Below are 27268 nucleotides of genomic sequence, written 5' to 3' on the forward strand. Positions count from 1 at the left end.
CTGTGGGAGACTGAGCCAGGGGTGGAGGAAGGGGGGTGGCGGTGGGGGAGGGGCGCCCCAGGTGTCACCACTGAGGGGGGTGACAAAATGCCGGGTGGCACTCACCGCGGGGCCTGCAGCGTGCCCAAGCCACACATCTCTCCTGGGAGAGACACGGTGGCTTGAGCGCGTGCAGCCTCCGCACTGACCAAACAGTTCGCCCGCTGCCTCCCCCTCAACTGCAGGGCGACTGAGTGGGAGGAGGCAGGCAGACTCCTCGGAGGCACCGCGGAGCGTTCTGCCCTGGCTCGTCCCGCCCCACAGGCAGCTGGCCCCGCCCCTGGGTGCAGGGCACACACACCGCCCCAGGTGCCCGATCGGTTTGCTCTGCTGCTGGACTGAGTGCTGGGTTGGATCGACCTTTGATTTCAACCAACTTGGGAAACCTTGTATTTTAGTATTTGAATTCCGACAAGCTTCCTAAGGGTTGTTTTCCCACCCCCCCAACCCTCAAGCAGAAAGACTCAGGAGTGCATAACCCCCAGAGCCTAGGTCTGGCATCTCCCTGCAAGCTTCTTTAAAAAAAAAAAAAAAAAGATATGGGGATGCAGCCTTGCTCACTACCCCTGTTCACTGAAGTTAAGATAGAAAAGTGCCACCACTGAAAAAACACTGATCTTTCAGAACCTGCTTCCAAGGGACAGTGTGCCAGGCACATCCTCAGACTAGATTTCGTCATTTGCCTTAAACGTTTATACCTCACTTTTCAGCCAAAAAGACTCCCGGAGCAGCTTACAGCTTTATTTTTTAATAAAGACAGTCCCTGCCCTATGGCTTACGAAGAAGCAATACGAAAGGAAAGGGGGATGGGGAGGAAGTGGGGGTAGGGAGCAAACTAGAAGTAAACTAGGAACTAAAATCTCAATGTTACTAAGTTCTTACAACAACCCATTTGGACGAAAAAAAGGCGGTTCAGTTAGAAAAACAGGAAGCAGTGGCTCCTTAGTGATAGCCTGGCAACCCAACCTTCTCAAAGTGGCTGCAATGCAACCAGAATCTGTTGACCTTGCAAGGTAGGGCCTAGTTGGAACCTGCCAGCTTCCTGTCCCTCCTGCCTTGGCAGGGAGGCTCACGGGAGCCAAGCCAAAACCATCAGCTCAAGAGCAAGTTGTCCAGTTCCTCTTCCTCACAGGGCAGCCGGATTCCAAAAATTCCCTGTAAGGCAGAGAAAGGGCCCAGCCCAGCTGGGGAAAAAGGAGAAGTTGGTGGGAGCCATGGTTCCTCACCATCTACTTACTCTCCTCCCCACAGGGGGGGCTGGAACCAACACCCCCCCAAGCGAAAGAGGGGCTCCTAGTTCACGAGTATTTAACCACCAAGGCACAATTTGTGAAGACCCTTAATACAACAGCTCAAGAACACCCAAGTGGGGTGGCTAGACAGCAGAACCCCATCAGGCTGCTTTGGACAAGTCTCTCCTGCTTCAAAGCTGCAGTTTAGCATGGCAAACAGCTGTTTTCGTTACATGTGCTGAACTAGCTGGGTGGTCCTTTGCATCCTGGTATAGGGTGTGTGTGTGTGTGTGTGTGTGTGTGTGTGTGAGTGCGCAGTTAAGAAGCTGGGAAACTTAACACTACCTGAATCAACTTAACAGGACCCATAGTTCAACAACAGAAGACCTGCACTGCAGGCAGATCGCCCCTGTTTGAATTCCTGGCAACAGGACAATCAGTGGCTGGTGACAGGTAGGATTCTGCCCTAGAGAGCCACTGCCAGTCAGTGTGGGGAATACTGAGGGGGATGGGCACGTAGCCCAGTGTAAGGCAGATTCCGATGCAACTCGGGCTCTAATACACAGAGGAAATGGCAACGCTGCTGCTTCCCAGCTGCCAGGGAAAGGCTTTTTCAGGGCCATAGCAGCTTAGTGGCAGATTAACGCAATCCGAGGAGAAGAGGGATACTAGCTCTTTGAGAAAGCTGCTGGAATTCTAAGATTAAAGCAACCCTAACAGCAAAACAGTCCAAGTAGCCTTTGCCCTTGGAACTATACCCAAGAAGGAACTTAAGACGAGTTTTACCTTAACACTGTCATTTTGCACATATATTGAGGGGTATTGTTTTTTTTTCCAAGAAAGAGTTAAATTACTTGCATTTATTAATTGCTACTACCCCCCACCCCGGCTCCCCACTAGCTGCAACCTTCCCCAATTGCAAGAAATGATTCAAGCCAGATAGACTTGACCATTAAAGAAAAAAGAGGGGGGGGGGGGAAACAGAAGGACAGCTCACTGCTACCTAGGCCAAGAGGCAAGCAGTTTAATTTGGGGGGGGGGGGAGGAGCGGAAGACAGGGAGAGAGAAACCAAAAAACCAGCTGAGGCTCTCGAGATAAAAGGAATTAAGTTTTAAATAAAGGGCAGCAGTAGAGCACCTGCCTTGCATGTGGAAGGTTCCAGGTTCAGTCCTCAGTGGCATCTCCAGGTGGGGCTGGGAATGTTCCCCTGCCTGAAATCCTGGAGAGCCACTGCCAGTCAGTGTAGGCAACACTGAGCCAGGTGGACCAATGGTCTGACTCAGCACAAGGCAGCTTCCTGCGTTCCTTTTGCTCTCCATACTTTCAAACAAGAACTGTGTTGGTGGGCCAAGAGCTAGCAGGGTGGCCACACTTTATAGAGCTTTTGACAGAGCTGTCCAATTAGGAAGAGGATTGCGATGCGGCTTTCCAATCCATTTAGAATTTGCACGGTGCCAAAAAGCTGCGTGTAGGATTATCTTCAGAGAAACCACGGCATTTCAGCAAAGAAGGTCTACCACTCATTGTAAGGGAACGAAAGTGGAGATGGATGACTACTACATGAACACCCCAGAAGTCATGCGGCTCCTACAGTGTCCCATTTGTTCAAAGCCCAATTAAAACTTGGGTAGGCTAATCCGTCTAGGGCAATTAAAGACTGCAACCCTCTATTGGGTTAAGAAGCAAAATTAAAAGGCAGAGAAGCACAGGGAAGGGAGGATACGTAAGACAGTACCTTTCACACATTTCAGTGCTTTGAAGTCCTCCTAGATCCCTTGCAGGAGTAAAATCCTGGAGTTCCCAAAGGATGCCCAGATCTTTTGCTTCCCCGTGCATTTATTAACTCCTGGCTGCTTAAAAATGGGGTCTGTCCCCCTATCACCAAAGTTTGCCATTGAAATGAAGCCGAGGAATGATAGGGTAGGGTAGCCTGCCTCGGCCATCACAATCACAGAGTGGCAACAGATAAACACAACACAGAATGCCGGGGTGTGTGTGTGTGTGCGTGTGTGTCTGCATGCGTACTTCCAGAAGGACAACCAGAGGAAAAGGTGTGGCTTCTGAACCAGAGGGGTGTGGAGCCCCAGGCTACACTTCTTTGGTTTGTAGCAAATGCTAGTCCTATTCAGAGAAGAGCCATTCAAAATAATGGGCATGGCTGACTTGGTCCCATTCATTTCAGCAGGTCTTGAGTGGGATAAGATCCTTTAAATCCAGGGCCAGAGGTGGGAAATCTGTGGACCGCCAGACTCCCATCAGTCCCAGTCAGCACGGTCGATGGTCAGGGATGCTGGGAGGTGTGGTCCAATAACATCTGGAGGGCTACTGGTTCCCCCATGCTTGACCTGGTGGCTCAATTCTCCCTGCACTAGATCCTCAAGCACCTGATATAGGGCTGACTGGGAAGTCACGGTTGCTGGCTGAAAAGTGACACCCCGCTGCAGACAGCACGTAGGGAATTCAACGCAAATATCAGCGGTATGCCAAAGATCTTTAAGGTCAGCAGCGTTAAACATTTCCAAGAGACTGCTCAGGCGGCAAACTCTGAACTTTCACCTACTAACGCTCAAATACAACACTTTGACCTGCTTTATGGAAGGGGTGGCAGGTGGGAGTTTTGAATGCCTGCACACATTCAGAATACTGCACCAAGACTCAGACGTTGAAGAGCATATGAAGGTGGGAGGGAGGGAGGGAGGGAGGGAGGGAGGGAGAGAGAGAGAGAGAGAGAGAGAGAGAGAGAGATGCAAGCACAGCATCCACATTACATTTACCCACCTGGCCTTAACCTCGTAGTAAAGCCAGCTTCAAAGTCTGTGCAATGGGCTTAATGAAAACCATGGTCCTCCAGATGTTGACGGACTACGATGCCCATCATCCCTGGTTGGTGGGAGTTGAAATCCAACAGCATCTGAAGGGCTGCAGGTTCTCCCCATCCCTACTGTCTGGCAACCTGAGTCTGACCTGAGCTCCTTTTTAGAGGAAGAGCAGGGTATGAACACAATACAAATAAATAAAGACAATTAAGATTTCATTACTTGTCCTTTTCTGTTGACGCCAATGATTCCAGCCGTAGCTTCATGGGGAGCAGTGACAAAGATTGTCTCCCCACTGATTCTGTTCATGTAAATGCAGGTGCCCGTTTCGAGGTCATACAGATGGATGTAGCCGTATTTTGTGATCAAGAAAACCACGTCGTGCTTTTCACTTATCTACAGGGAGAAGGGGGGGGGGCAAAAATGAACAGAGACAGTCCTTTTAAGGTGCTCCACCAGGTGTTGTGATCAATTGTATACACTCTCCACCAAGGCACAGAATTTCAGTAGGAAGCGAAATTGAAGCTATGTGCTAAGGGAATTTGAAGATATTCATAATGCTAATTGAGCAAGTTAGCAAGCTGACCCATTCTGCATAAAATTCAAAGCCTTCCACTAGTCGTGGTGACAGCAGATACACAATGTCCTGTAGCTCAACAAGTAGATATATTCACCCACCCTCTGGCTTCCCAGATTTTAGCAGGAATTGCCTTCTTTCCAGGAGATGAGGGTTGTATTCAACTAAGTTATATGTCAAGGTTAAGTCTAAGTTAGTCATGTCAATTAATTTCAATGGGTCTACTCCTTACATTTTCCTGAAAGCTGAGATTCTCAGGATACTGAACTCTGCCCCCGTACTGTTCTCCCACATATGCATGGTACACAAACACAAGACCTGGCTGTAGTTAAGTACTGGCTACGAAGTAAGTTGAATACATCAAGTATAAACTGTCCAAGTGCCAAAGAGCAGAGCAAGCTTCGCTAAGTAACGAGCTGCCTAACAAGCACTTACAAAAGCCAAAAATACCTGAACTTTTGTTCTATAAAAGGGAAGGCTAAGCAGCAATTAAAGGCAGCTTACACAGTTAAATCCAAGGCTTGGAAGTTGGCGGTATTAAGCCTCGCCATTCATGAGCATTTTGAAATCACTGATTTACAGATGATGTCCCACCACCACCACCACCACTCCCCCCCACCCCCAAAAAGGGTATGAGGAGCAAGAAAGCAAAAATTGTCCCTTAGTAATAATACCTGCATTGCTACTGGGAAGTCATTCTGAGCTTCAGGTGGGAAGAAGACATCCACAGCTTTCTTGGGGAAAGGCTGGTTTCCTGTGGGAGGGGTGCCAACTTCAATGATATGCAACTGCATGGGAGAGAAAAGAGGATTGAATTGCATCTCCAAGCTTCCTTGGGAAGTTCCTCGAGCATTTTCATCATTCGGGCCTGCTATCTTACACGTCAGCAGCCACGGTTGGTGCAAATACTTTTCAATACTCTGTTCCTTTATCAAATAAAGGGAGAACACTCTAATTTAAGAGGGTCCAGGCTATAGCCCTGTTGACACTAGACTGAGGCCACTGAACTGTGCGAAAGATCAGCCAAGAGACGCTTGTTACAGCAAGGCCAACATGGTGTGTGTCTTTGCTGGAAGTCTCCTTGCTCCAGCGTCCAACCAATGTTCTTTGAAAGTGTCCTTCTGAAAATGACTATAGCAGGGGAAGGGAACATTTTTTCAGCCCGAAGGCCACATTTTCTCTTGTGAGCAATCTTGCAAGGGCCGCATACCAAGTCCAGAAGAATGGAAAGGAATGCAACTCTTAACTATGCACGGTAGCTACACCCCAGTTGTGCAAATGTCAAGAGGTTTCTACACTACCCCCACCAAAAAAAAACCCTTCTATGCTTCTTGCAAGGAAGCAAGAGGCATCATCACAGTTGAAAGACACATTTCAGCCAGGGAAATACAATCTTGATGGGTTTAGGGCTGGGCTGAGCATGAGCTGTAACCCTGGAAGAGACCCGAGGGCCAGATAGGGAAGACTGGAGGGCCACAGCCTCAAGGCCTGAGGCTCCCCACTGTTCCACTATTGCTTCCCTTTTCTCATATCTGCCAGTTAGGCTTATTACACGCCATACCTAGAACCCTGTATTTGTGTCCCCTCCCTTTTACCTTGCCTCCTGCTTGTCCTCTCACTGCAAAACAGAAAAGGGTGGATTCTTCCGCATTGCCTTCCATCTTGAACTGCGCAAAGCTAGCCGCGTGGCCCTCAATGGGCTGTGACACTTTCCTATCTACGGAGTAAAGCTGCATGGCTCCTACCACACGGTTTTGCTTTATTAAAAAAAGAAAAGAGAAGAGCACACACATGAATATTCAACTCTGTAACGTTATGATAACCATAAACCCTAATTAACTGGCTTAACACGCCAGCTAGGCATGTTTATGCAAGTCTAGGCATAGTCTTTATAGAAACAGGAAGTTTTTTCGACTTGTGCATGTGTAGAGGGGCAGAAAGTCTGGTTAAAAGGTATGGTTAACGGCATAATCTACAGCAGGGGTAGTGGTAGTCCCTTGGATTCTGTTGCACTTGCAACACCCAGGCCAAATGTCATGGATGACAGGGGGTTGCAGGCCAGCAACAGGTTGCCCACTGGTGACTTCACAGAACCCTTACTCCACCTGACCAACTTGAGAGGAGAAAGTGAGGTCGTTGGTCCAAATGGAATGAACTGCAGTTAAACCCTTTTCTCCTGCAGTGATCATTCTATCTGCCCACTACTCAACAGTATGAGAAGAGCTGGTATCCAGGACCTAGATTTGCTTCTCCCCCAACCCACCTACTCTTTTTGTAAAATGCTTTCTATCCAAGGCATTATTCTAAACTGCAAATTGCCCAGGTTGCTTTGGTAGAAAGGGGGCATGTAAAAATGTAGTTAAACAAAATGGAAACTTGCATTTGGCTCCTCTAGTTTCCTCCTGTAGTGTGGGGATGAGGAACTTGATCTGGCTGGAGGGCTGGACCCCAATTTCCTCCACCTCCCACTGGCAATATTTGGCAGGTGGGTGGAGTGCCAACCTGTTAATTACCTGACATCGGGTGACCTATTTCTGCACACACAATCTGAAGATAAAAAGACTGCCCTTTCCTGATCACTGGGGTTTGCAGAGCACTGTGCAAAGGATTTGGCAGGTGTCATATATCAGCTGTTCAACAGTGCTTACAAGCCCCCTTTCAGCCCTGTGGCATCTTTACCTGCTTTACACCTGACACCATATGAAGTCAGATGCAGAGCAGGTGGGTGTGGCCTGGTCAAAAAAGCAGGCGAAAAGGGAAGGCCTGGCAGCAGTGATGAATCTCCCACCCCCTTCATTACACTCCTAACAAGTCACTGTCACCCACAGCCTCCTTTTCGCCAGGCTATGGAGGCAAGAATTTGCCCAGGAAAAGCTGGTGTATTGTTTTAGCCACAGGATATCAGACTTCAGCTGAAATGCATTATAACGAGTTTCTATTTCTCTACAGGCACCATTGAAAGGGACAATAGCTTACAAAAAAAAACAAAACCCAGGAACACCAAGGTTATTTTTAATGAGAAGGCAGCATGCTGCAGTCATTAGGAATACTCCCCCCCCCCCATCTCACTGGCCCTGGTCAGGTTCAGGCTTGTGGTCTGGATTGTGTCACATTTTATCAAGACGTCTTTGCAGAGTGGCATCTAGTCACACTATTTTATCGGGGTAGATTAAATACTGTGACTTTATGCCAGGACAACGACCAGAATTATCAACGTGGTATGCACTGGGGGTAGGGGGAGAGCTCTCCACAGAATGCACACGCACAGATTCCCCATTTAGCCATGGAAAAATTCAAAGGTCGTGTGCTTGCCCATTAGTAAAATGGAGAGGGTGACAACCTATGGTTGAGGCAATATGCCTCTGAATACCAGTTGCTGGGTATCGCAGGTAGGGAGAGCGCTGCTGTTGCGCTCAGGTCGTACTTGCGGGCTTCCCATGAACATCTGGATGGCCACTGTGAGAACAGAGCACAGGACTAGATGGGCCTTTGACAAGATTCTTGTGATGTTCCTTAGAGTGCGGGAAACACTCTGCCCATGCAGTTTAGCACAGATACTAGTTAAAGCCGCAATTTCTACATACACATGGATCCACTTATACCGATGAATTACCTGTGCAGATATACCAGTCAAAAGCAACCATTTCTGCTTCGCGTCCGTCCGGTAGTTGATGATCTGGCAGCCGGCGAGGCTAGAATGGCGATCGAACATCTTGACCGGCTGGGACTCCCCTTCCATGCTCCAGTGGTACACAGCGCTGTCGGTGACCAGCGCAACCGTGTTCAGAGAAATCCACTTCCAAAAGGTGACGTCGTCCGTCATGGTGTGAGCTTTCATTTTGCTTTTCATTTCAATATTAAAGATCTGGAGGGTCTTCCCAGCTAGGGACACGATTTACAGGGAAATTAGCCAAAGCAGAAGCAGAGCTGAAGGGCCAGGGTGAGGGCTTAGAACGTCTGCACACACCACCTGACCCCTCAGAAAGTTTCATGCACTGCATTTAGTTGTGAAAAAATAGCAATAATCCTCAGTGATCAGTGGGCTGCTGCTTTTTAAAATAAAAAAACAGACACCAACATTTCTAAAGCCACATCTACTACTCTTACACACAAGTTGTTATTATTATAGAACCAATTGTTGAATTAATTGGTTATGGCTTCACAGCCGGGTATTGCAAACATGAGTCTCACTCATACCGAAGCCGAGATGTTTTGATTCTCATGCTAGGTGAAACTCATCCTTAATCCAAGAGGCGGGTTTTTTAAAAAAAGACTTCTCACTTGCGAGATAAAAGTACACCACAGCATACAACAGGCAGTGCTACACACACATTTATGTCCGCATCGAGGACAAGTACAGGAGGAACACAATACAAGTTTTCCACGTGAACAGGCAGTCACAAAGCGGGCACTTTGTTAGGTCAGCTGCAAGTTTGGTTTTGATCGAACCAAAACCCTTAACAAAGTTTCTTTGCTGTTGTGTACTGCAGATTACTTGGGTATGGGGGAAGATACGTGCACTACACACAGGGGTGGGTGGGAGAAGATGAGCTCACACAATGACAACCAGGCAGGCTTTGGCGGAGGGGGTGCTTCAAGTCTCAGGAGGAGTGGAAAGGGGGGGGTGAGTGTTCACATGTCAACGCTGGATCATGCCACCACCTCCAGCATTCTTACCACGAGTAAGGAATCAGTGCGGCACAGCTGACAAGTGCTGGGAATCTGGAGCAGGGAGGCTTGGGTTTCGACTCTCTGCGTGGTCTTTCCCACACCCTCCTCACAGGGGTGTTGGGAGGGCAACATTGGGAACCAACACATGGACACTCCCCTGAGCTCCTTGGGTCAGACGGGAATGAAGCAGCAATGCCTCCAGTTCCCAGCAACACACTTAGCTGCAACCTCAGGTAGTGGAAACCAAGGGGGAAGGGCCTTCTCTGTGGTGGCACCTTTCCTATGGAATTGCCTCCCATAAGAGCTCTGGAAAGAGCCCAGTGCCCATGAAGGTTTTGGTACACTTGACATACCTGGGCAACCAAGACTTTCTGGTGTTTTAATGTTAATTCTTAACTGAGCCCTTTGTATTATTGGTTGCAGTTATTTACAGCAAGTGGTTTTACTGGTTAATAATAATATTAATAATAATTTAATTATTTGTACTCCGCCCAAGTGGCTGGGCTTTCCCAGCCACTCTGGTTGTATCATATGGACCTGAACCAAGTTTTGAGATGGCTTGAAACAGGTGGCATATAAAAACTTTTGTACTGTGCATATAAATAAAATAAGCAGTATACCATGGAATAGCTTCCATACATGTGGCTCTCTAACTAGTGCTGTTGTAAATGTCCAACAGCTTAGTGACAGAACACCCAAATTGCATCCCAAAGGTCCCAGGTTCAATCCTCGGCATCTCTAGGTAGGGCTGGGAGAGACTCCTGCCTGAAACCCTGGAGAGCCACTGACAGTGTTAGACAAAAAACTGACCAATGGGCTCCCTTGGTAGGAGGAAGCTTCCTCTGTGACAGGAAAGGGGAGTATAGTAGGCAAAGAGCCACAGAGCAAGCTCTAGAAATGGCCAAGGAAAGAGGCCTGTGGGACATTGTGGAAGGAAGCCAATACATTTTTCCTTCTGGTACTAAACACTGCCAGGAGTTCAGCTTACTATCAAGACATTGACCAAGGTTGGGAAGCGGAGAGGAGAAGCTAGTGTGGCATTATCTCCCAGCCCAGCCATGACAACACCACAATTGTTTCACACCTGCCGCTCTGAGAACTAGAATTGCACCAGGCAGGAAAGATTCATGGGTGTCATTAGAAGCAAAGACATTGGAAGGGGGGAGGTTATTCCATTTAAACAGCTAGGGGAGAAAGCTGTGTGTATTTCCCTCCTAAGGTCGTTTGTGTGTGGTGGGTTATTATTATTATTATTTTACACAATCCAGAGGAACACAAAAGCACAGAAGCTATGCAGGCCAGACTTTCAAAGCCATTAAAGTACTAAGTTTCGGGGATGAAGGATATGCGTCAACCATCCACCAAGGGTCACCCATCTGCTCTGAGCTGGGCTTGGGTTGATGGTTAGTCTTCAAGACAACAGGTTAGGCTTGTTTCCTTGGGGTAAAAAAAAAAAATGTCAAGGATGGGTGGGGGGACAGCACCAGGACTAGTTCAGTCAGTATTCCTTTCACTATGCAAACTTGGATTTAGAGGTTGGGGATGGTAATCCAAGATAACATCTATTTGACAGCCAGGCTACGGCTTCAGTTTCGCCCCACACGGAGCACATGAAAAGCAAAAAATTATACAGCCAGATATGGAATTGTAAGAGTCTCAGTCCTGTTTATAAAAAGCTTTATGCATATCCAAGTTTACTGCTTCCAAGCAAGAACATCTCTACAGCTCCAAGTAACGATGCTGCAGGTACAAGCATTTCAGGAATAGGGTTTCGTTTTTTGTTTTTTTCAAAAAAAGAAAGAAAGAGGAGCTTTGAGAACAAGACTCAACAGCAGACAGAATATATAGGTCCTTGTCTACTCCTCCACCTTAATTATTCAGAGATGTGCCCCCGTTAAGCCTTTAAGCTGGTAAGCCTTCTGCATTCTCTTTTCATAAAACAGGACAAACACAAATACAATCTGAAACGGAGGTAACTCACCATCTGCACACACAAGAAAGCATTAGAAAGTGTGACAAAAATAGTGATACAACATTAAAGCCATCAGAAGAAAAAAAAGAGGAAGCTATTGTAATGAGACAGTTGAGAGCTTACGTTTCTCCAGCAAATAAAAGAAATGAGGCAATATGCTGTCTTTTGGGGAGGGCAGATGAGCAGTGCTTTTTAAAAATAAAAAATAAAAAAATAACTTTGAACGTTTTGAGCAAAGGTGACCAGGCAGTTCGCATCCAAAGACTCCCAAGACTTGCTCAAGTTGGGACTTGTAAACCTAGGTAAGTTATATTTACCAATTTCTTGTGTAACAAGGAGGATACCATAACATTGTTTTGCCCTGTCTTTGAAAACTATGCCTCAGGAGAGATGGAACGTAGAAAGAGGGCGGGGAAATTGGTGCGCCCCGTTAGGAGGAGGTGGTGGAGGGCCACGGCTGAGTGGTAGATCATCAACTTTGCATGCAGAAGGTCCCAGGCTTTATCCCCAGCATCTACAGCTGGGCTGGAAAAGGCTTCCTGCCTGAAACCTTGGAAAACCTTGGAAAAGTCAGCGTTGAGAATACTGACCTAGACAGACCAATGGTCTGACTTGACAGAAGGTATGTTCCTTATTAACTTGCATAAGAGAACAAATGGGGTCCCTTTGCCAATTATGATATTGCGAATATTCTTACTCTGATTTTTTTTAAAATGATAGCAAGGTTTTCTTTAAAAAATAAAAAGTGGTAGTGACTCCTGGTTTGAAAGACACAGTAAGCCAGTGTTCCCCAACCTTGGGCCTCCAGCTGTTTTTGGACTACAGCTCCCATCATCCCTAGCTAGCAAGGCCAGTGGTCAGGGATGATGGGAGTTGTAGGCCAAAAACAGCTGGAGGCCCAAGGTTGGGGAACACTGCACTAAGCCAAACCTTGCCTTAGATTTGCACATCACAAGAGCGAATGGGCCAGGGAAATGCAAATCAGCTGCGAGCTCCTCTCTAGGAGCTCACATTTGCACGTTCCTGGGGAGCAGTAGTCTGGCTTACCATGTCATGCACGCCAGGTCACTGATGGTAGCAACTGGACCCAGGATGAAATCACAGGGGTAATCACCACCAATAATGAGGTGGGATGCAGCTTAACTATGCTATTCTCTTCTCTCTTATTTCCCAGTTGCTAATTACTGTAAGCTCTCTTCAAAACTTTGGTCTTCCAGTGCTCTGGAAATGAACACAAGCACTGATCACACCAGTTTTCCACATAACCACTAGCATAGGCACCATGGGAGATCAGGAATTCCAGACAGGTGAGCGCATGAGATTCCTTTCCAGGAGAATGAGCCGGCTGGAGCAAATGGCAGAGAGCTCTCTGTTCCTCCCTTTGTTAGCCTTCCCAGTGTCTATTCTGGCTGTGAAGCCCCTTTCCCCCAACACTGACCCATGGCCAACCTTCTGGCAGCCATACCTCCAATTAGGTGCGGTCATAGGTGTGGTGAGAACTGCAGCTATAAAGGCTGCCTTCCGAAAGAATACCCGCTAGCTATTTTACACAATTTTAAATCTTATTAGTTCATTATTCAATTCGGCGTTAAAACATTTTAAAGAAAAGTTTAAGGGGGGCTTAAAACCCTCTGGAACAATGGCAGCTTGGCAGGGGAACCAGAGAAGTGGCAGTAAATTTAACCCTCTTATTTTTAATGACAAACTGGAGGGCTCTTGAATTGAACAAAAAAAAATTCAGGGAGCTGGGTACAGCCCATGGGTTAGCCACTCATTTAAATCATAAACGAGTTCCAGGGCTGTTCTACTACTTATCTAAGTTGTTCGGGGAGCCCTTTTTTGGTTAAAATGCAAAAAAAAAAGAGCATGCAACTATTTTTATTTATTTTTTACTGGCTAGAAATTTTGGGGGCTTAGAAACAAGGCTCATTTAGTTTAAGCAGAGCTTTTGATAGAAGCCATACTACAAACCAGCCTTATATTGGAAAAACCCATCAAGGATTTCACCAGCTCATCAACCCTGCTAGTTTTCAAAAAATACTGTATATGTTTGGTAACCCAAAGCTTCTCATACTTGTAAGAGGAGAAAAAGCAGTAATGACAAAATAGTAGGGGCAACAAAAATCGCTGCACCTTTTGAAACTTAAAACACGTTTCTAAAAAGCTCAATTCCAATTCAGAAATACGATGAGAAAGATTTCCTGTACCTTTCAGGGCAATGACCTTGCTGGCGGGATTCATGATTGCACTGTCAGCCGAAATCGGCCGGCGAATGGGATTGCTGGGGTCATTCATGTCAATGATGACCACCTGGGCCTGTTCTCCAACTTTCTCTCGTATGCAGATGAACTTGTCAGACTCCATGGTCAGAGTGCTGAAGCCGATGTTGGCCGGGTTAATGCCCAGGTTCTGGAGCTGGAAGGCAAACACACAAGAGAGTTCAAAGCCATTCAATTATTAATACCGTAGTCCCTTTACAATAGCCAACATCTCATAAAAACTCAATAGGGTTTGGATTAGATTCCAAGCAATTCCATTTGGCACATTACAGGGAGTCACTAAGAGCTCCATCCTGTATTCCATTCCGATGTTAATCCAATTGCCACCTGTCCCAGTATGCAGGCACAGAAACGCCTCAACACTATAAAACCTAAAGCCATCAATGGGACTCACAATTTAAGTTAAAATCATGGGTACTACTCCCTAACACTTTTGCTTACTACACTGTATACACCTGTTTCTATCAAAAGGAGCTTTGGTCACAACAAGTACAAGCTACTGCAGGGGTAGCCAGTACGGTACCTGCAAGGTGCTGGACCACAATTTGTATCACCCACAGAACGAAGAGACTAGGTCATTTGCAGGGGCTGACTACCACCGGCATATAACAAACACCCCGCTTGCAGGATTTCACTGGCTGCCACCTGCAAATTCAACTGTGTTGGTACTAACATATAAGTCCCTATTACAGCTCAGGGATACAAACATATTAAGGCCCTATTTTACAGCTGAAGACCAAGTTACTTAAGAGACCACCTTATTGCTTATGCACCCAGTAGATTTCTGTACAGGTAACTCGAAACCTAAGCACTTTTAACTTCTGTGATTACAGCTTTGCATGGGGGGGGGGTGGATGAATGAATGAATGAATGAATGGGAGAGCACAGGAAACCCACTCTCCATTTATTTCCCACCAGCACCATGTGCTTACGTGACTTTGTAAAGGAGGAAGGAGAACTCTAGGACCCTGGTCAGAGCCCTTGTGCCTCCTTCCTGAAGCCGATTAATTAGAAAATTGGAGTCCTTGGAGAATACAGGAAATTAAGTAGACAGGTTGCAAGGACTCAGGCCAGGACAGCAATAAACAATGGTTTTCTCTATTTTTAACTAACATTTATAAGGTGCAAACAGAGCTAGCTAGCCAGACACACTCGGTACACTTTGACCATAAAACTAAGAAACGATAGCTGATGAAGAATAAACGAAACAGGGCCTTGTACTGGAGTTAACAATCGTCGTAACTGTAATTTGTTTTATACTTTCAACAACAAAAATAGAGAAAACCATTGTTTATTGCCATCCTGGCCTGAGTCCTTGCAACCTGTCTACTTTATTTCCTTCCTGAAGCTGGACAAGCAGCAGCTCTCCATTTTTGGAGGGGGCAGTCCCAGAGAGTTCCTGGCTTTACACAAATTTGCTTATAGCGTGTGACAGAAAAGTACCTAATCCCCATGTAAGGTGCAAGTTTACCTGTAGTCTCCTGTAAGTTCCAAAAATCTCAGAAGCCCACTATGTAGTAACTCTTAGACTGTCTGCTCCTGTTATGCAGAACAGCATTCCTTTCAAGATCCAAGGTGCCCACTGCTGCCCTTTCCGGAAACAGATGTTCCAGCAGGCTTCCCCAGCTGGATAAAAGGGTCTTTGCCATGAGAGTCTATTTAGTATTGTTTTAGTTTTAACGTATCTGCTGCTTATGTTTTTAATCACCTTAAGGCGGTTACATCACCTTAAGGCGGTTACATAGAAGGCAATCAATTAATCAGTGATAATAGTAATAATTCCCCCTGAAAAGTGACCCCCACTGATAAGGGCGGGTGGGATTTATAAGCAGAAGCATCTGGAGGGCACCATGTTGGCTACCCCCGACCTTGTAAAGAATATCTGAACAGGCCTAGGGAACCTGGAGATAAAACTCTTAAATTTTTTATTTTAAAATGTATGTACCTTGCCCTGGGACCCTTTGGGGATAGGTGGGTTATAAAAATGGTAAGTAACAAAATTCCTCAGCCAAGACGCTCATTGTGTGATCTTGGGTCAGTCACTACCTCACAGGGTTGTTGTGAGGATAAAATTAGTGATAGGAGAGACTATACAGCCCTTGGGAGTGCAGTTAATAGGGCTAGAAAATTGTTGGTTGGTTGGTTGTTTTAGAAAATGCACTGTTAGAAAGTTGAGCAATGGGAAAGGACATAATATTCGTAAGATCTAAAACCAAAGTTGCACCATAAACTTTCCCTAGGAAGTACATTAATGCACACAGCTCTTCAGACATGCTAAAAACAATCAATTAACCATTTCTTCATCTATTTAAGATCTGTACAATGGAAGGCTACTGCAATCTCCCAAGTATTCCAATAAAAACAATTTCCAGGTAAAGTGCTGAATATAGCATTTAACCAACACCAAAAGAACTTTGATGTTTGTTTGTTGCACTGAATGTCAAACACACCCCATATTTAGGACACTGGGGATGGAGGGGGGGTTCCCAGAAAGCCCACACCACTTGGCAGAATATAAATCTAATCTGCCCATGGCTCCTTTGGAGGTAGGGCTGGATACAAATTTAATAAGCAACACTAAAAATAAAATAATCCTATCTCCCCTTCTAAATACACAGCCACAAAAGAGGCTTTGGTGTGCTCCAGGGCACATTCCCCAATTCAAATTGCATCCCTTATGTACTGTGCAAGTAAACCTGTACAACCTCCAATGAACACAAAGATGAAGAGTGTTTTATAGTGCAATGGCATCTAAAACAGTTCCCCCCCCCCCAGCCCTAGTGCTGCCCAGATGTTTTGAACTTCAAACTCTCATCCTCTCTGACTATGGGCCACTGCTGGCTGGGGCTGATGGGAGTTGTTGCAGCCCAACAGCATCAAGAAGGCACCAGGTTGGGAGGAGGCTGGTCTACCATAGTGCCCCACTTCCACACACCAGATTATGACCAAACAGCCATTTCTATTGAGCTCATGAAGACAGCTGCCAGGTCCCAAGGTCTTAAGATAACAGCAAGCCAGTTTTTCTTCAAAGGCATGAACAAAGCATGCAAATTAGTGCCTAGAAAGCTATGCCAACATGGAAGGGTTTTAAGGGAAGGCTGGATGCAGAAGTGGGCATTGCAGCAACACTTGTTGAACAGCCAGAGGAAACGCTGCAGGGGTTACGACACTGAGGCCTCTTCTTCAGCGGCTACTAACCGATTCTTTGAGGGATACGTTTGGCCATGATGTTTGCACTAGTGTGTTGCACCAGCAATTGGCCCTATGGCAAGTGGGATTTGCAGGGAGAGCTAAAAAGGATTGCTCAACAGAAGCATCATGTGCCTAATGCAAACTGGGCAACCACCCCGGCCAATTAAGTTGGTTGCTTTTTATTTGCCCAGGTCCCATCTACAAAGAATGCAGGGTCTCCAATTACATAAAAAAAGAGAAACAGAGCATTACGCATGTGACCGAGCTTCAAGGCCAGCGCTGAACTGTAGGAATCTTTATTTTTTTAAAAAATAAAGTCCCGAAGCCCAATAAATGTAATGTAGTTCAAGGCCAGCAAGATTGTAAAAGAAAGTTCTACAGAAGCTTCCTTCCTAGTTTTTTATTCCTGCGGATAAATGTTTCTCCTGCATGGTTTTGGAACTGGGGGGTGGGGCACAATCACTCAGTGAAGCACGGTTGCTGTGGAACAAAACCAGGACAGGAAATATAATTGCTGGCCCTGCTTGCAGAGTGTTGAGAGCCCAAGGAACCTGGGAAAGTAAATGGTGAGTCCCAAAAGGCCTTCTGCTCCAGGGTGTAAAAAGTGGCAGTACTGACACAATGTTATTCAAACGTAATTAAATCACCTCTGCAACAACTGGAATTAAGCACAAAGGCCTTGGGTGGTGTTAAGTTGTACTTGGGAACAGACCCACTAAAATCAATGGAACTAACTTGCATATTACTTATTGCATTTATCTCACCTTTCCTTCGAGGAGCTTAAGAGGGCATACATAGTTCTCTTCCTCCCCATTTTCTTCTCACAACAGTTCTGAGATGTGGGTTAGGCTGAGAGACTGTGATTGGGCCAAGGTCACCCAGTGAGTTTTATGGCGGAGCAGGGATTAGAGCCCCGGGCTCCCAGGTCCTAACCCAACACTCTTGGTCACGTGCATTAATTTCAATGGGCAAAACTTAGTTGAATGCCACCCTTAAACTCTGAACAATAAGAACAAGTTTTCCCACTGCATACAATGAATGTGTAACCTAACACAAACACACACCCTCTAACATGGACTGCTTCCCCAACTGGTAAGTCCATGTGGAAATGGTCCCCTGAAAGTAGGAATGCATTTATACCCCAACTTTTTCTCTAAGGAGATCCAAGTGGCATACATGGTTCTCCTCCTCCTCCTTTAATCCTCACAACAATTATTTGAGGTATGTTAGTTGAGAGGGAGTGACTGGCCCATGGCCATCCACTCAGATCTATGGCTGAGTGGGGATTTGAACCCTGGGTTTCCCAAGTCCTGGTCCAGCACTCTAACCACTACTCCAACCTGAAGAGGCCAAATTAACACTAACAACATTACACAAGGGATGGGCAGAGCTCAGGCAAAGCCATTTAAGCAGCAATTACTAAGGAAACCGCATTTTCCTGTTTCGACTTGATTTTCACTTCTGCAGAGTGTTACAGGGAAATTTAAGGAGGCTGCGTGTGTCACACACAACTACGCTTCATTTTCAAAAGCAACATGTTTGAGTCGCACTGTTACGTCTTATAACGGAGGGACTGAGTCAAATCCCTGTTTAACCAGCTGGGAAGCTCATGGGTAACCCTGAGCAAGTCACTCTCTGCCCTCTCTACCTCAGGAGTTCTAGAGAGGATGCATATATACTTAACATTTGTGTAGCACTCACAAGGATCCAAAGCATTAAAAAATGCTTCAAGAGCCCTGCAAGGTAAGTTAGTATTATCCCCATAATACAGATGTGGTACCCCTCTGAATGCTAGTTGCTGGGAAACACAAGCTTGTGCACTTCTCATTAGGGCACCTATCTGAACACTGAGACCAGGATGGTGGATAAGATGTGCTTTTGGCTTGATCCAGCAGGCTCTTATGTTCTTAGATGGGAAGCCACTCTTGGTCTCAGTCCCCTGAAGGCAGAAATGGGGAACTCTTGGTCCTCCAGATGCTTCTCCCATCAGCCCTCACAAGCATGGCCAGTGGCCAGGAATGATGGGAGCTGCAGCCCAGCAACTTCTGATGGGCCAAAGGTTTCACACACCTGCACTAAGGCCACCTATGTACCGTGTTTGAAACTCCCATTGTTCTAGGCGCATTTTGCGACAGGGAATTTCATTAGCGTGAACAGTTTCTGAGCTCTGGGCGCAGTACTGCACCTAAGATTTCAGATTAAAACTGCAGAGTAGAAGGAAAAGAGGACCTTTCTCTGCCTCCCCACTTCCTGCTACTCTCTGAAGACTGAAGAGACGGGACCCTCTTAAGAATATTAGGGGGGTGGGCTAGGACTAGACCATGTGAAAAATGAACCTAATATTTTAGCTGCAGTTCGTTCATTTTCAGCTATGTATTCTTGTTGCACCCATAACCTAGGTTTAAGGTGCCACTTAGCTCCTAGCATTCATATCTCAGTTTCTGCCTAGGTACCTACCCCATAGTAGAGGTGGTAATTCAAACCAGATTTGTACTGTACTTCAGTCTTAGTAACTACAGCAGGCCAGCTCTGAGCAGTGGATCAGACTGCCCCAGCCTGATGTCCTCTAGGTGCTGTTGGGCTTAAACTCTCATAAGCTCCAGCCAGCGTGGCCAAAGATCAGGGGTGATGGGAGCTGGAGGAGCCCTGCAGCAGCTGGAGTGCAGCTGGGTATGGGGAAAGTGAATGAAGACCATTCTGAGCTCCTTGGGAGGAAATGAGAGACAGCCATGTTTAGCCAGAAAGAGAGCCTAGAATGTTTAGCTCCTCTCTTTTTTTGAAAGGACAGCTTTTCTGCAGAGCTCTTCCCAAGGACTCTGTGCACTTTCAGTTCCTCACTTGTGCAACAGTGTAGTAAACTACCAAGAAAGAATGATTCATTCACAACAGCCAGATAAGGGGGGCAAAGACTGGAAACAAGAGTTTTGCAAGAGCCAGCCATTTTCACACACCCCTTCAGAAGTAAAAAAAGTTCTCTATTCTGCTCCTTAAGGTTAGCTCTTGTGGGGGGGGGGAGCAGATGCTTTTCACAATCGTTCCTGTGAAAACCTCATGGAACATCAAGAGGGTGTGAATTCCTTGTGTGTCACCCTGCCTTATTATCAGTGTCATTTCATCCGCCACAATAAAGGCTCCACCTTCCCAATTCAGCTGTGTCCTTCCTTGTAGCCTGCGATAAAGACAGGGTGTGCCACTCCTGTGCTTCTCTTCTGTAACGGCTGAAGAGTTACGTTGTGGAGCCCTAGGAGTACCATGTGAGGCTACACACCAAAGACCCTCACACCCCACAAAGCCATCCTGTTACTTTCCTCCTTGCAACAGATACCGGGAACCTCAGGGTCAGGAGGCCGAATTTGGCCCTCTACGCTTCTCTATGTGGCCCTCAGGACTCTCCCTAGGTCACATCCCCTCATCAGGCCAACACCACACCAGTCGTACTCTTCATACATCCTCCAAGAGGACTACAGTTCTCTGGCTTGAATGTGTCCTTGCACTGTGGCGGTGCTTCCTGCTTGCCTGTATGGAGGACAGAGAGCGGTGTGCGCCTGTGTGTAGGGGGCGTCAACATCTCTGGCTTTTTACCCACTGTGCAAAGGCGAGAGCCCCAATTACTTTTAAAGGCAAAGGTAAAGGGACCCCTGACCATCAGGTCCAGTCGTGTCCGCCTCTGGGGTTGCGGCGCTCATCTCGCTCTGTAGGCCGAGGGAGCCAGCGTTTGTCCGCAGACAGCTTCCAGGTCATGTGGCCAGCATGACAAAGCTGCTTCTGGCGAACCAGAGCAGCGCACGGAAACGCCGTTTACCTTCCCGCTGGAGCGGTCCCTATTTATCTACTTGCACTTTGACGTGCTTTCGAACTGCTAGGTGGGCAGGAGCTGGGACCGAGCAACGGGAGCTCACCCCGTGGCAGGGATTCGAACCACTGACCTTCTGATCTGCAATCCCTAGGCTCTGTGGTTTAACCCACAGCACCACCTGGGTCCCGTCAATTACTTTTAGCCCCATCCATTTTGTCTCCGGTGCCACTTCTACCCTTTAGAAGATTGTCTAAAGGGAATTGGGGGGCCCCCAGACTGTAAAAGGTCCCCCCAACCTCTGTTCTACCACAATGCACACATTTCTAAGGCTAACTGGGTTGAAATTTCTCCCTAAATGTAAGTTAGGGTAGGCCCTGCACAGAAATGGCAATAGCTCAATTCCGTCCAATGGTGACTGTTCTATTCAAAGCTACACCACATAAAACTCTGGTCGGTTTATACTGCAGTACAAATAGCTGTTTAACAAAACAAGAGCTGTATTTGTTCTGCTATCTAGGGGAGAAATTCAAGAACATTCATTGCCTCTGGCGTGGAAGTATGGTTTTTATATAGAACAAGGACTATCATCGGGGGGGGGGGAGTGAATATATGGCAATGAGAAGACAAACCCATCTCAGATCTGCATCACAGGGATAATCATCTGCTGCGCATCAAGGATATCAAACCCATTATCAGCTTTTTAATAGTCGGGGTGTTTCAGGTGCAGGAGCACCATATCTCCGAAGCAGGTCACTTACAACAGGGGCAGGCACTAAAAGCTGCATCAAAAAACACATCCGAGTGAGAGGGAAGGTCAAAGTGAATGCGACTTACATGCCATATTTGCTGTGATTTTGGATCTGCCAGGTTGAAAGCTGAAGGGCAGATATTGTGCCCGTCTTCCATGGTCAAGGCAGTACACATGTTGTGTCTCCCTCTAGTCAATTCTCACAACCTCTAAGGTAAGCGAGGCTGACGGACAGAAGACACCAAGCCACCCAGTGAGCCTCACAGCCAGGTGAGGATTTGATCCCAGATTTTCCATGCCCCCAGTCCAATGCCCAACCAGTAGGCTCCTTCCCAGTCCCTAACTCTACATCACCATTTCCTCAGTTCACGCAGCAATTCTCGTCAGCCCCCAAATTAAGACTGCTGCAACATTTTAAACACCGAGTTTCATTCAGATTGCTCATTTCATGTCTTTACGTAAACCACGTAAGAGGTTTATATTGTTCTGTTATTAGAGCAATTTATACACCGCCTTTCACTTCAAGAATATATATATACTGAGGCGGGATCACAAACAAACAAAAGCTGACTGCAAAACAACAATAATAAAAACCAACTGAAAGATTAAGTGTTTAATAAAACACCACCACATTGTCAGACACTACAGTAGCTAAAAGGGTAAACAATTATACTTTATATTCCACTGAGAATTAGTTTTACCCTTGCCAGCCCAGGAGGTGGGCAAGTCCCTCTAAGAGGCCGCACCAGTGAGCTTCATACACAGTCTTGAATCAGCTCAAACACGGGTCTACCGGACCCAAGCAGAGCCAATACAAGTCACCACATCAACTAGAACAGGGGTCGGCAAGGTTTACCTTGCCTGGGCTGGTTCACTCCAGCAGAGATCCCTCCGTGGGCTGGATTGCGCACGTGCGTGAGTGTGCACGCCTGCGATTTCTGGTGTCCGCACATGCACAGACGCAATTTTCAGCGCCACGGAAGTGAGTCACAGCACACAGGGACTCGCGGAGTGGGTGGTTCAGTTTGGGGGTGGCTCGTGGGCTGGTTAAACGACCCCCATGGGCGGCTTGTGGCCCATGGGCCTTAGGTTGCCTACCCCTGAACTAGAAGCATGTTGATTTATTTATTTATTTTAAAGCAAGGCTTCTTAAGAATCTGAGAGCAGCCTCAAAGATCATGCCTCGGGAGCAGTAGGGTAGGCTGCCCACTTTGATATAACACAGAGAGAAGGGAAACTAATTCATGCACTGCTACGCCTTAACTTCCATTTCAGCTCCCCACAAGCATCTTGTCTACAACTGTGCCGTCATGTTCTGTTGTAAAGCCACACCTCTGCGAGTAACCATTCACAAGCTATTAGTAATGCACCACTCCCTTCACTGAATCTACCGTGCCAAACCGGCACTGCTATCCAGGCTCAAATGATATATGCTGCCTTGAAATGCAACACTCTTAACCGTCTTTCGCTTTTTAATATTCTCTCTCATATTTTCAGCGTGCTGACTGACTGGCTCCACTTGGCCAAGGACTTGTCTGAGGAAAGTACTGTGTTGCATAAAGTGCCCTGTCCTGGAATTCATCAGATCTGCTGCTGAATCTGGTGTGGTGGCAGAAGTGCTTCTGGGGCACGGCTGCTCTTTAGCAAGGGCAAAGCAGCCAACTTGAAGAACTGTTGCCTGAACTTGCTTTTCCCTTCTCCCTCCTGTTCCTTTTTCCTTGTGTGCCTGAGACCTTAGGGCAGCGACCATCTCAGAACTGTTTTGTTTTGTTTTTTGGTAAGCTGCTCTAAGAGCCGTTTTGGCTCACAGGGCGGGGTACAATATCTTCCAGGAGCTCTTCTTTCTATAGACGCACACAATGGTTCTTTAAGCTGAAACAGGTGTGTGGCGAGCATTTGGTCTTCCCAGATGTTGCCAACTTTAACTCCCATCAGCCCTAGCAGGGCAAAATCAATGGGCAGGAATGATGGGAGTTATAGTTCAGCAACATCTATAAGGATTAATGTTCCTTGCACTAGTTCTGAAGGAAAAGAGTAATGATTCCTGCACCAACTTTTAAAAAAAAAGAAAAAAAGTTTGGTGTATACACTTCGTTAGCTTTACACAAGTCACTCTATCTGAGGTTTGGTGCAAGTGTGGAATACAAATCACATTATTAAAGAGATCTCATCAGCACCTGTCACCCATCTCTTCCATTCTCTTTTCCAGCTCGCTCCCTTTTAAAGGCTGAACTGGCCTTTAGCACCCAGTTGGCTACACAAATTTATGGAAATCCATGTATTATTAATCGCATTGGCTACTTATAACAGGCCAAAGTGTGGCAGATGTTGTTGTTGTTGTTGTTCAGTCGTTCAGTCGTGTCCGACTCTTCGTGACCCCATGGACCAGAGTACGCCAGGCACGCCTATCCTTCACTGCCTCTCGCAGTTTGGCCAAACTCATGTTAGTAGCTTCAAGAACACTGTCCAACCATCTCATCCTCTGTCGTCCCCTCCTCCTTGTGCCCTCCATCTTTCCCAACATCAGGGTCTTTTCTAGGGATTCTTCTCTTCTCATGAGGTGGCCAAAGTACTGGAGCCTCAACTTCAGGATCTGTCCTTCTAGTGAGTACTCAGGGCTGATTTCTTTGAGAATGGATAGGTTTGATCTTCTTGCAGTCCACGGGACTCTCAAGAGTCTCCTCCAGCACCATAATTCAAAAGCATCAATTCTACGGCGATCAGCCTTCTTTATGGTCCAGCTCTCACTTCCATACATTACTACTGGGAAAACCATAGCTTTAACTGTACGGACTTTTGTCGGCAAGGTGATGTCTTTGCTTTTTAAGATGCTGTCTAGGTTTGTCATTGCTTTTCTCCCAAGAAGCAGGCGTCTTCTGATTGGCAGATGGTAACAGTTATCTGAGCAAAGACCTAGCTTAGCCACAGCACTTAAGCAACAAAGCAAGGCAGATTTACCTTAATTATAGCCATCTGCTAGAATAAGCAATCCTGTCAAATTTTCGCAGAACCAATGTCAGGAGACACCCTAGTTGGTCAATGGTGTCGGGACAAACAGCTGCAGGCAGTGACTGCAATCCATCACGCAGGTGAGCAAGCTGAAGTTCCATCAATAAAAACACTACTGTACTTTTTTTCCAAATTAAGGGTGAGAAACAAAGAAAGCTCAGGATTCTATCAAATGCCCACAAGCTCTCCACAAACATATCTTGAGAATCATGGCACCCAAGCCAGGGAAACAATATCCTTGGTGATCAGGAATAACTGACTATATGCCTAATGGCTTTCTCATTTGGTCACAGCAGTATGTCTATCAAGAGCAGCTGCTGATCTCCTCACCATCTTAAGAGACTATGTCACAAATGCTCCCTGGTTCTCTTTTTTTCCTTTAGGAACATTGGATACTGCTTTATACCAAAACACGCTGGTCCACCTAGCTCAGTAGAGTGGTACCTTGGTTCTTGAACTTAATCTGTTCGACTTCTCTTTTGGCTGCAGAAGCTTCCTGCACTCAATTGGAAGCCGCGGAAGCCATGTTTGACGAACGGCTTCCAAAAAACGCCTGCAAAACCGGAACATTCACTTCTGGGTTTGCAGCGTTCGGGAGCCAAGCCATTCGGGAACCAACGAACTACTGTACTGTAATGTACTGTCCTCTCTCACACACACGGAATGAGGAATCAGCGGCCCTATGGATGCTGTTATACTCCAATTCCTATCATTCCATTCCTCTCCATTAGCCTTGCTGGCCAGTATGAGTCCAACAGTATCTGGAGGGCCACCAAAATTTCTCCAAACCTATTTTATATGACCCACACATCCCATAAAAAGGGGGACTGAAGGACAACTGTTATTACAGCACCCAAGCATTTTCCTCATCTGTCTCCTCAGCCCCCTGAAAATCTCAAACCATTTATTTCTTTTAACCATAAAGGGTTTTTGAAAAATGCTATCAACTGCACACATAATTACAAACTGCAGGCTAATACTAATCTGGCTACCATGTTCCTTAATATACTTTTTTTTAAAAAAATGTGGTATTTTGCACATTAACATACACCAAACAGGTTGTGACCATAAATTGGTCTTTAGATGTGGTCTAAACCACTGAGCCTCTTGGGCTTGCCAATCAGAAGGTCGATGGTTTGAATCCCCGTGACGTGGTCAGCTCCTGTTGCTCAGTCCCAGCTCCTGCCAACCTAGCAGTTCGAAAGCACATCAAAGTGCAAGTAGATAAATAGGTATCACTCCGGCGGGAAGGTAAACGGCATTTCCGTGCGCTGCTCTGGTTTGCCAAAAGCAGCTTAGTCATGCTGGCCACATGACCTGGAAAAACTGTCTGCAGACAAACGCCAGCTCCCTCGGCCTGTAAAGCGAGATGAGCGCTGCAACCCCAGAGTCGTCTGCGACTGGACTTACCGTAACTGTCAGGGGTTCTTCACCTTGACTTTTATCACGATTGTTATTTTCCACAGAAGTAGAATAAGAATAAGCCTACTCCACCTGGTAAATCAGTGGCTATCACCGCTTAAGGTATTGCCCATATCCATATAGGGGGCAAAAATAGAAGTATTTGTATGATGACAGTCCCATGCTAGAAGATAACAAAGACAGCATTCCACTACCTCCCAAAGGTGTCAGGCTTTCAAGTGGTGACACCACTTCCATACCATGGGCAGGTCTATAGCATACACGTACATTTAAACCACATGCCTCCCCCTCCCGAAGAATCCCAGAAATTGCATTTTTTCCTTACAAAGCTATAATTCCCAGCACTCTGAACAAAATACAGTTCCCAGGATTATTTAGGGGGAAGCCCTGTGGTCTAAATTTATGGTGTGGATCTGTCCCATAGTTCTATTATGCCAGGCAGCATGGCCAAAATGTGTTTAGTGTTTACTATGTAACAAAAGAGATTTTATGGTTCTTCATTCTAGTGATGCATCAAGGTTTTTGTTTTTAATGCTTGTGGATATACATTTTATGGAAGGTGAAGGATATATACACACACACACACACACACACACACACACTTTATTGTAAGTATGCACTAAAAGCCAGAAAGGTTTCCCTAATCTCCCAGGAGGCCATTTTGTACCTACTCTGCTATTTGGATAATTACATTCCATTTACCTTTACTCTTGAGCAACACCTTGCTTAACACTATGTAACCAGCCTGGGAGCACCAAGCTTTATACCTGCTATAACGTAAGCTGAAGAGCTCAGGACCATTTCCCTCAAACGTCATTAGAAGCGCTGTAGCAACAGTGAATTATGAAGAGCAATGCGTAAGGAGGGCATTTTAGACTTTCTATCAATTAACCCCTGCAGATGACAATTAAGGAACAAAAGATGCTGACAACAGCAAAGCAAAGTCTTCCAGTAGAAAGTTGGCATTATTTTGCTAGAAGAGCCTCTGAGCTGTCACCTTCCAGGAGGAAGTGACAATGCTGCATTTTCAGCATTTTTCTGCCAGATTTCATAGCACACAACCGGATGCAGGCCATTGTTCTGTTACTGGAGAGAAAACTGGGCCCCGTCCTCCTGCAACATGTTTATCTTCCAAAGACTGCACAGTAGACACATTTTTTGCACACTCAAAAGTTTCCCCTAACCTACTATGTTCCATACTTTTGGTACCCGGGGCACTTTCTTCCTGGATGAGAACAAGGCAGTTAAAATCCAGATTTTTAAACTCCATTCTCAGAACAACCAGGAACCTCCTGACTGCAGGACGGGCCCAGTCAATGCCCCACCCTCCTCTTGGCCTCTGTCAGAGAGGTGGAGCAGGGATAATTGTTTGTTTGTTTGACACTACACCATGTAAGATACATTGTGTAACCAATCCTGTATTCCCATCTGTCTGTAAGCTGCAACAAATGCATTTTAACTCCCCTCCTGAAGGAGGATGGCACTGCCTATCTTTTTTTTTTTACAACGTAGTT

At 46.3% G+C, this 27268-nt stretch overlaps 1 protein-coding gene across 4 annotated transcripts in view; it reads right to left on the bottom strand.

Annotated features, from left to right (window-relative positions):
- CLTC (clathrin heavy chain) overlaps window positions 1-27268 on the bottom strand; it is a 76149-nt gene that overhangs the window by 37806 nt on the left and 11075 nt on the right. For 2 of the 4 annotated variants that reach the window (XM_033171675.1, XM_033171677.1), the window contains exons 2-7: window positions 13516-13723; window positions 11318-11320; window positions 8279-8547; window positions 6261-6422; window positions 5340-5453; window positions 4311-4484 (exon numbers count right to left, since the gene is read on the bottom strand). In XM_033171675.1, coding sequence (XP_033027566.1) covers window positions 4311-4484; window positions 5340-5453; window positions 6261-6422; window positions 8279-8547; window positions 11318-11320; window positions 13516-13723 — 930 coding nt within the window. The remainder of the gene's footprint in view (window positions 1-4310; window positions 4485-5339; window positions 5454-6260; window positions 6423-8278; window positions 8548-11317; window positions 11321-13515; window positions 13724-27268) is intronic. The other 2 variants (XM_033171676.1, XM_033171678.1) reach the window with 1 other exon arrangement.

This window comes from Lacerta agilis, chromosome 15, assembly GCF_009819535.1.
Source record: "Lacerta agilis isolate rLacAgi1 chromosome 15, rLacAgi1.pri, whole genome shotgun sequence".
Taxonomy (NCBI): domain Eukaryota; kingdom Metazoa; phylum Chordata; class Lepidosauria; order Squamata; family Lacertidae; genus Lacerta; species Lacerta agilis.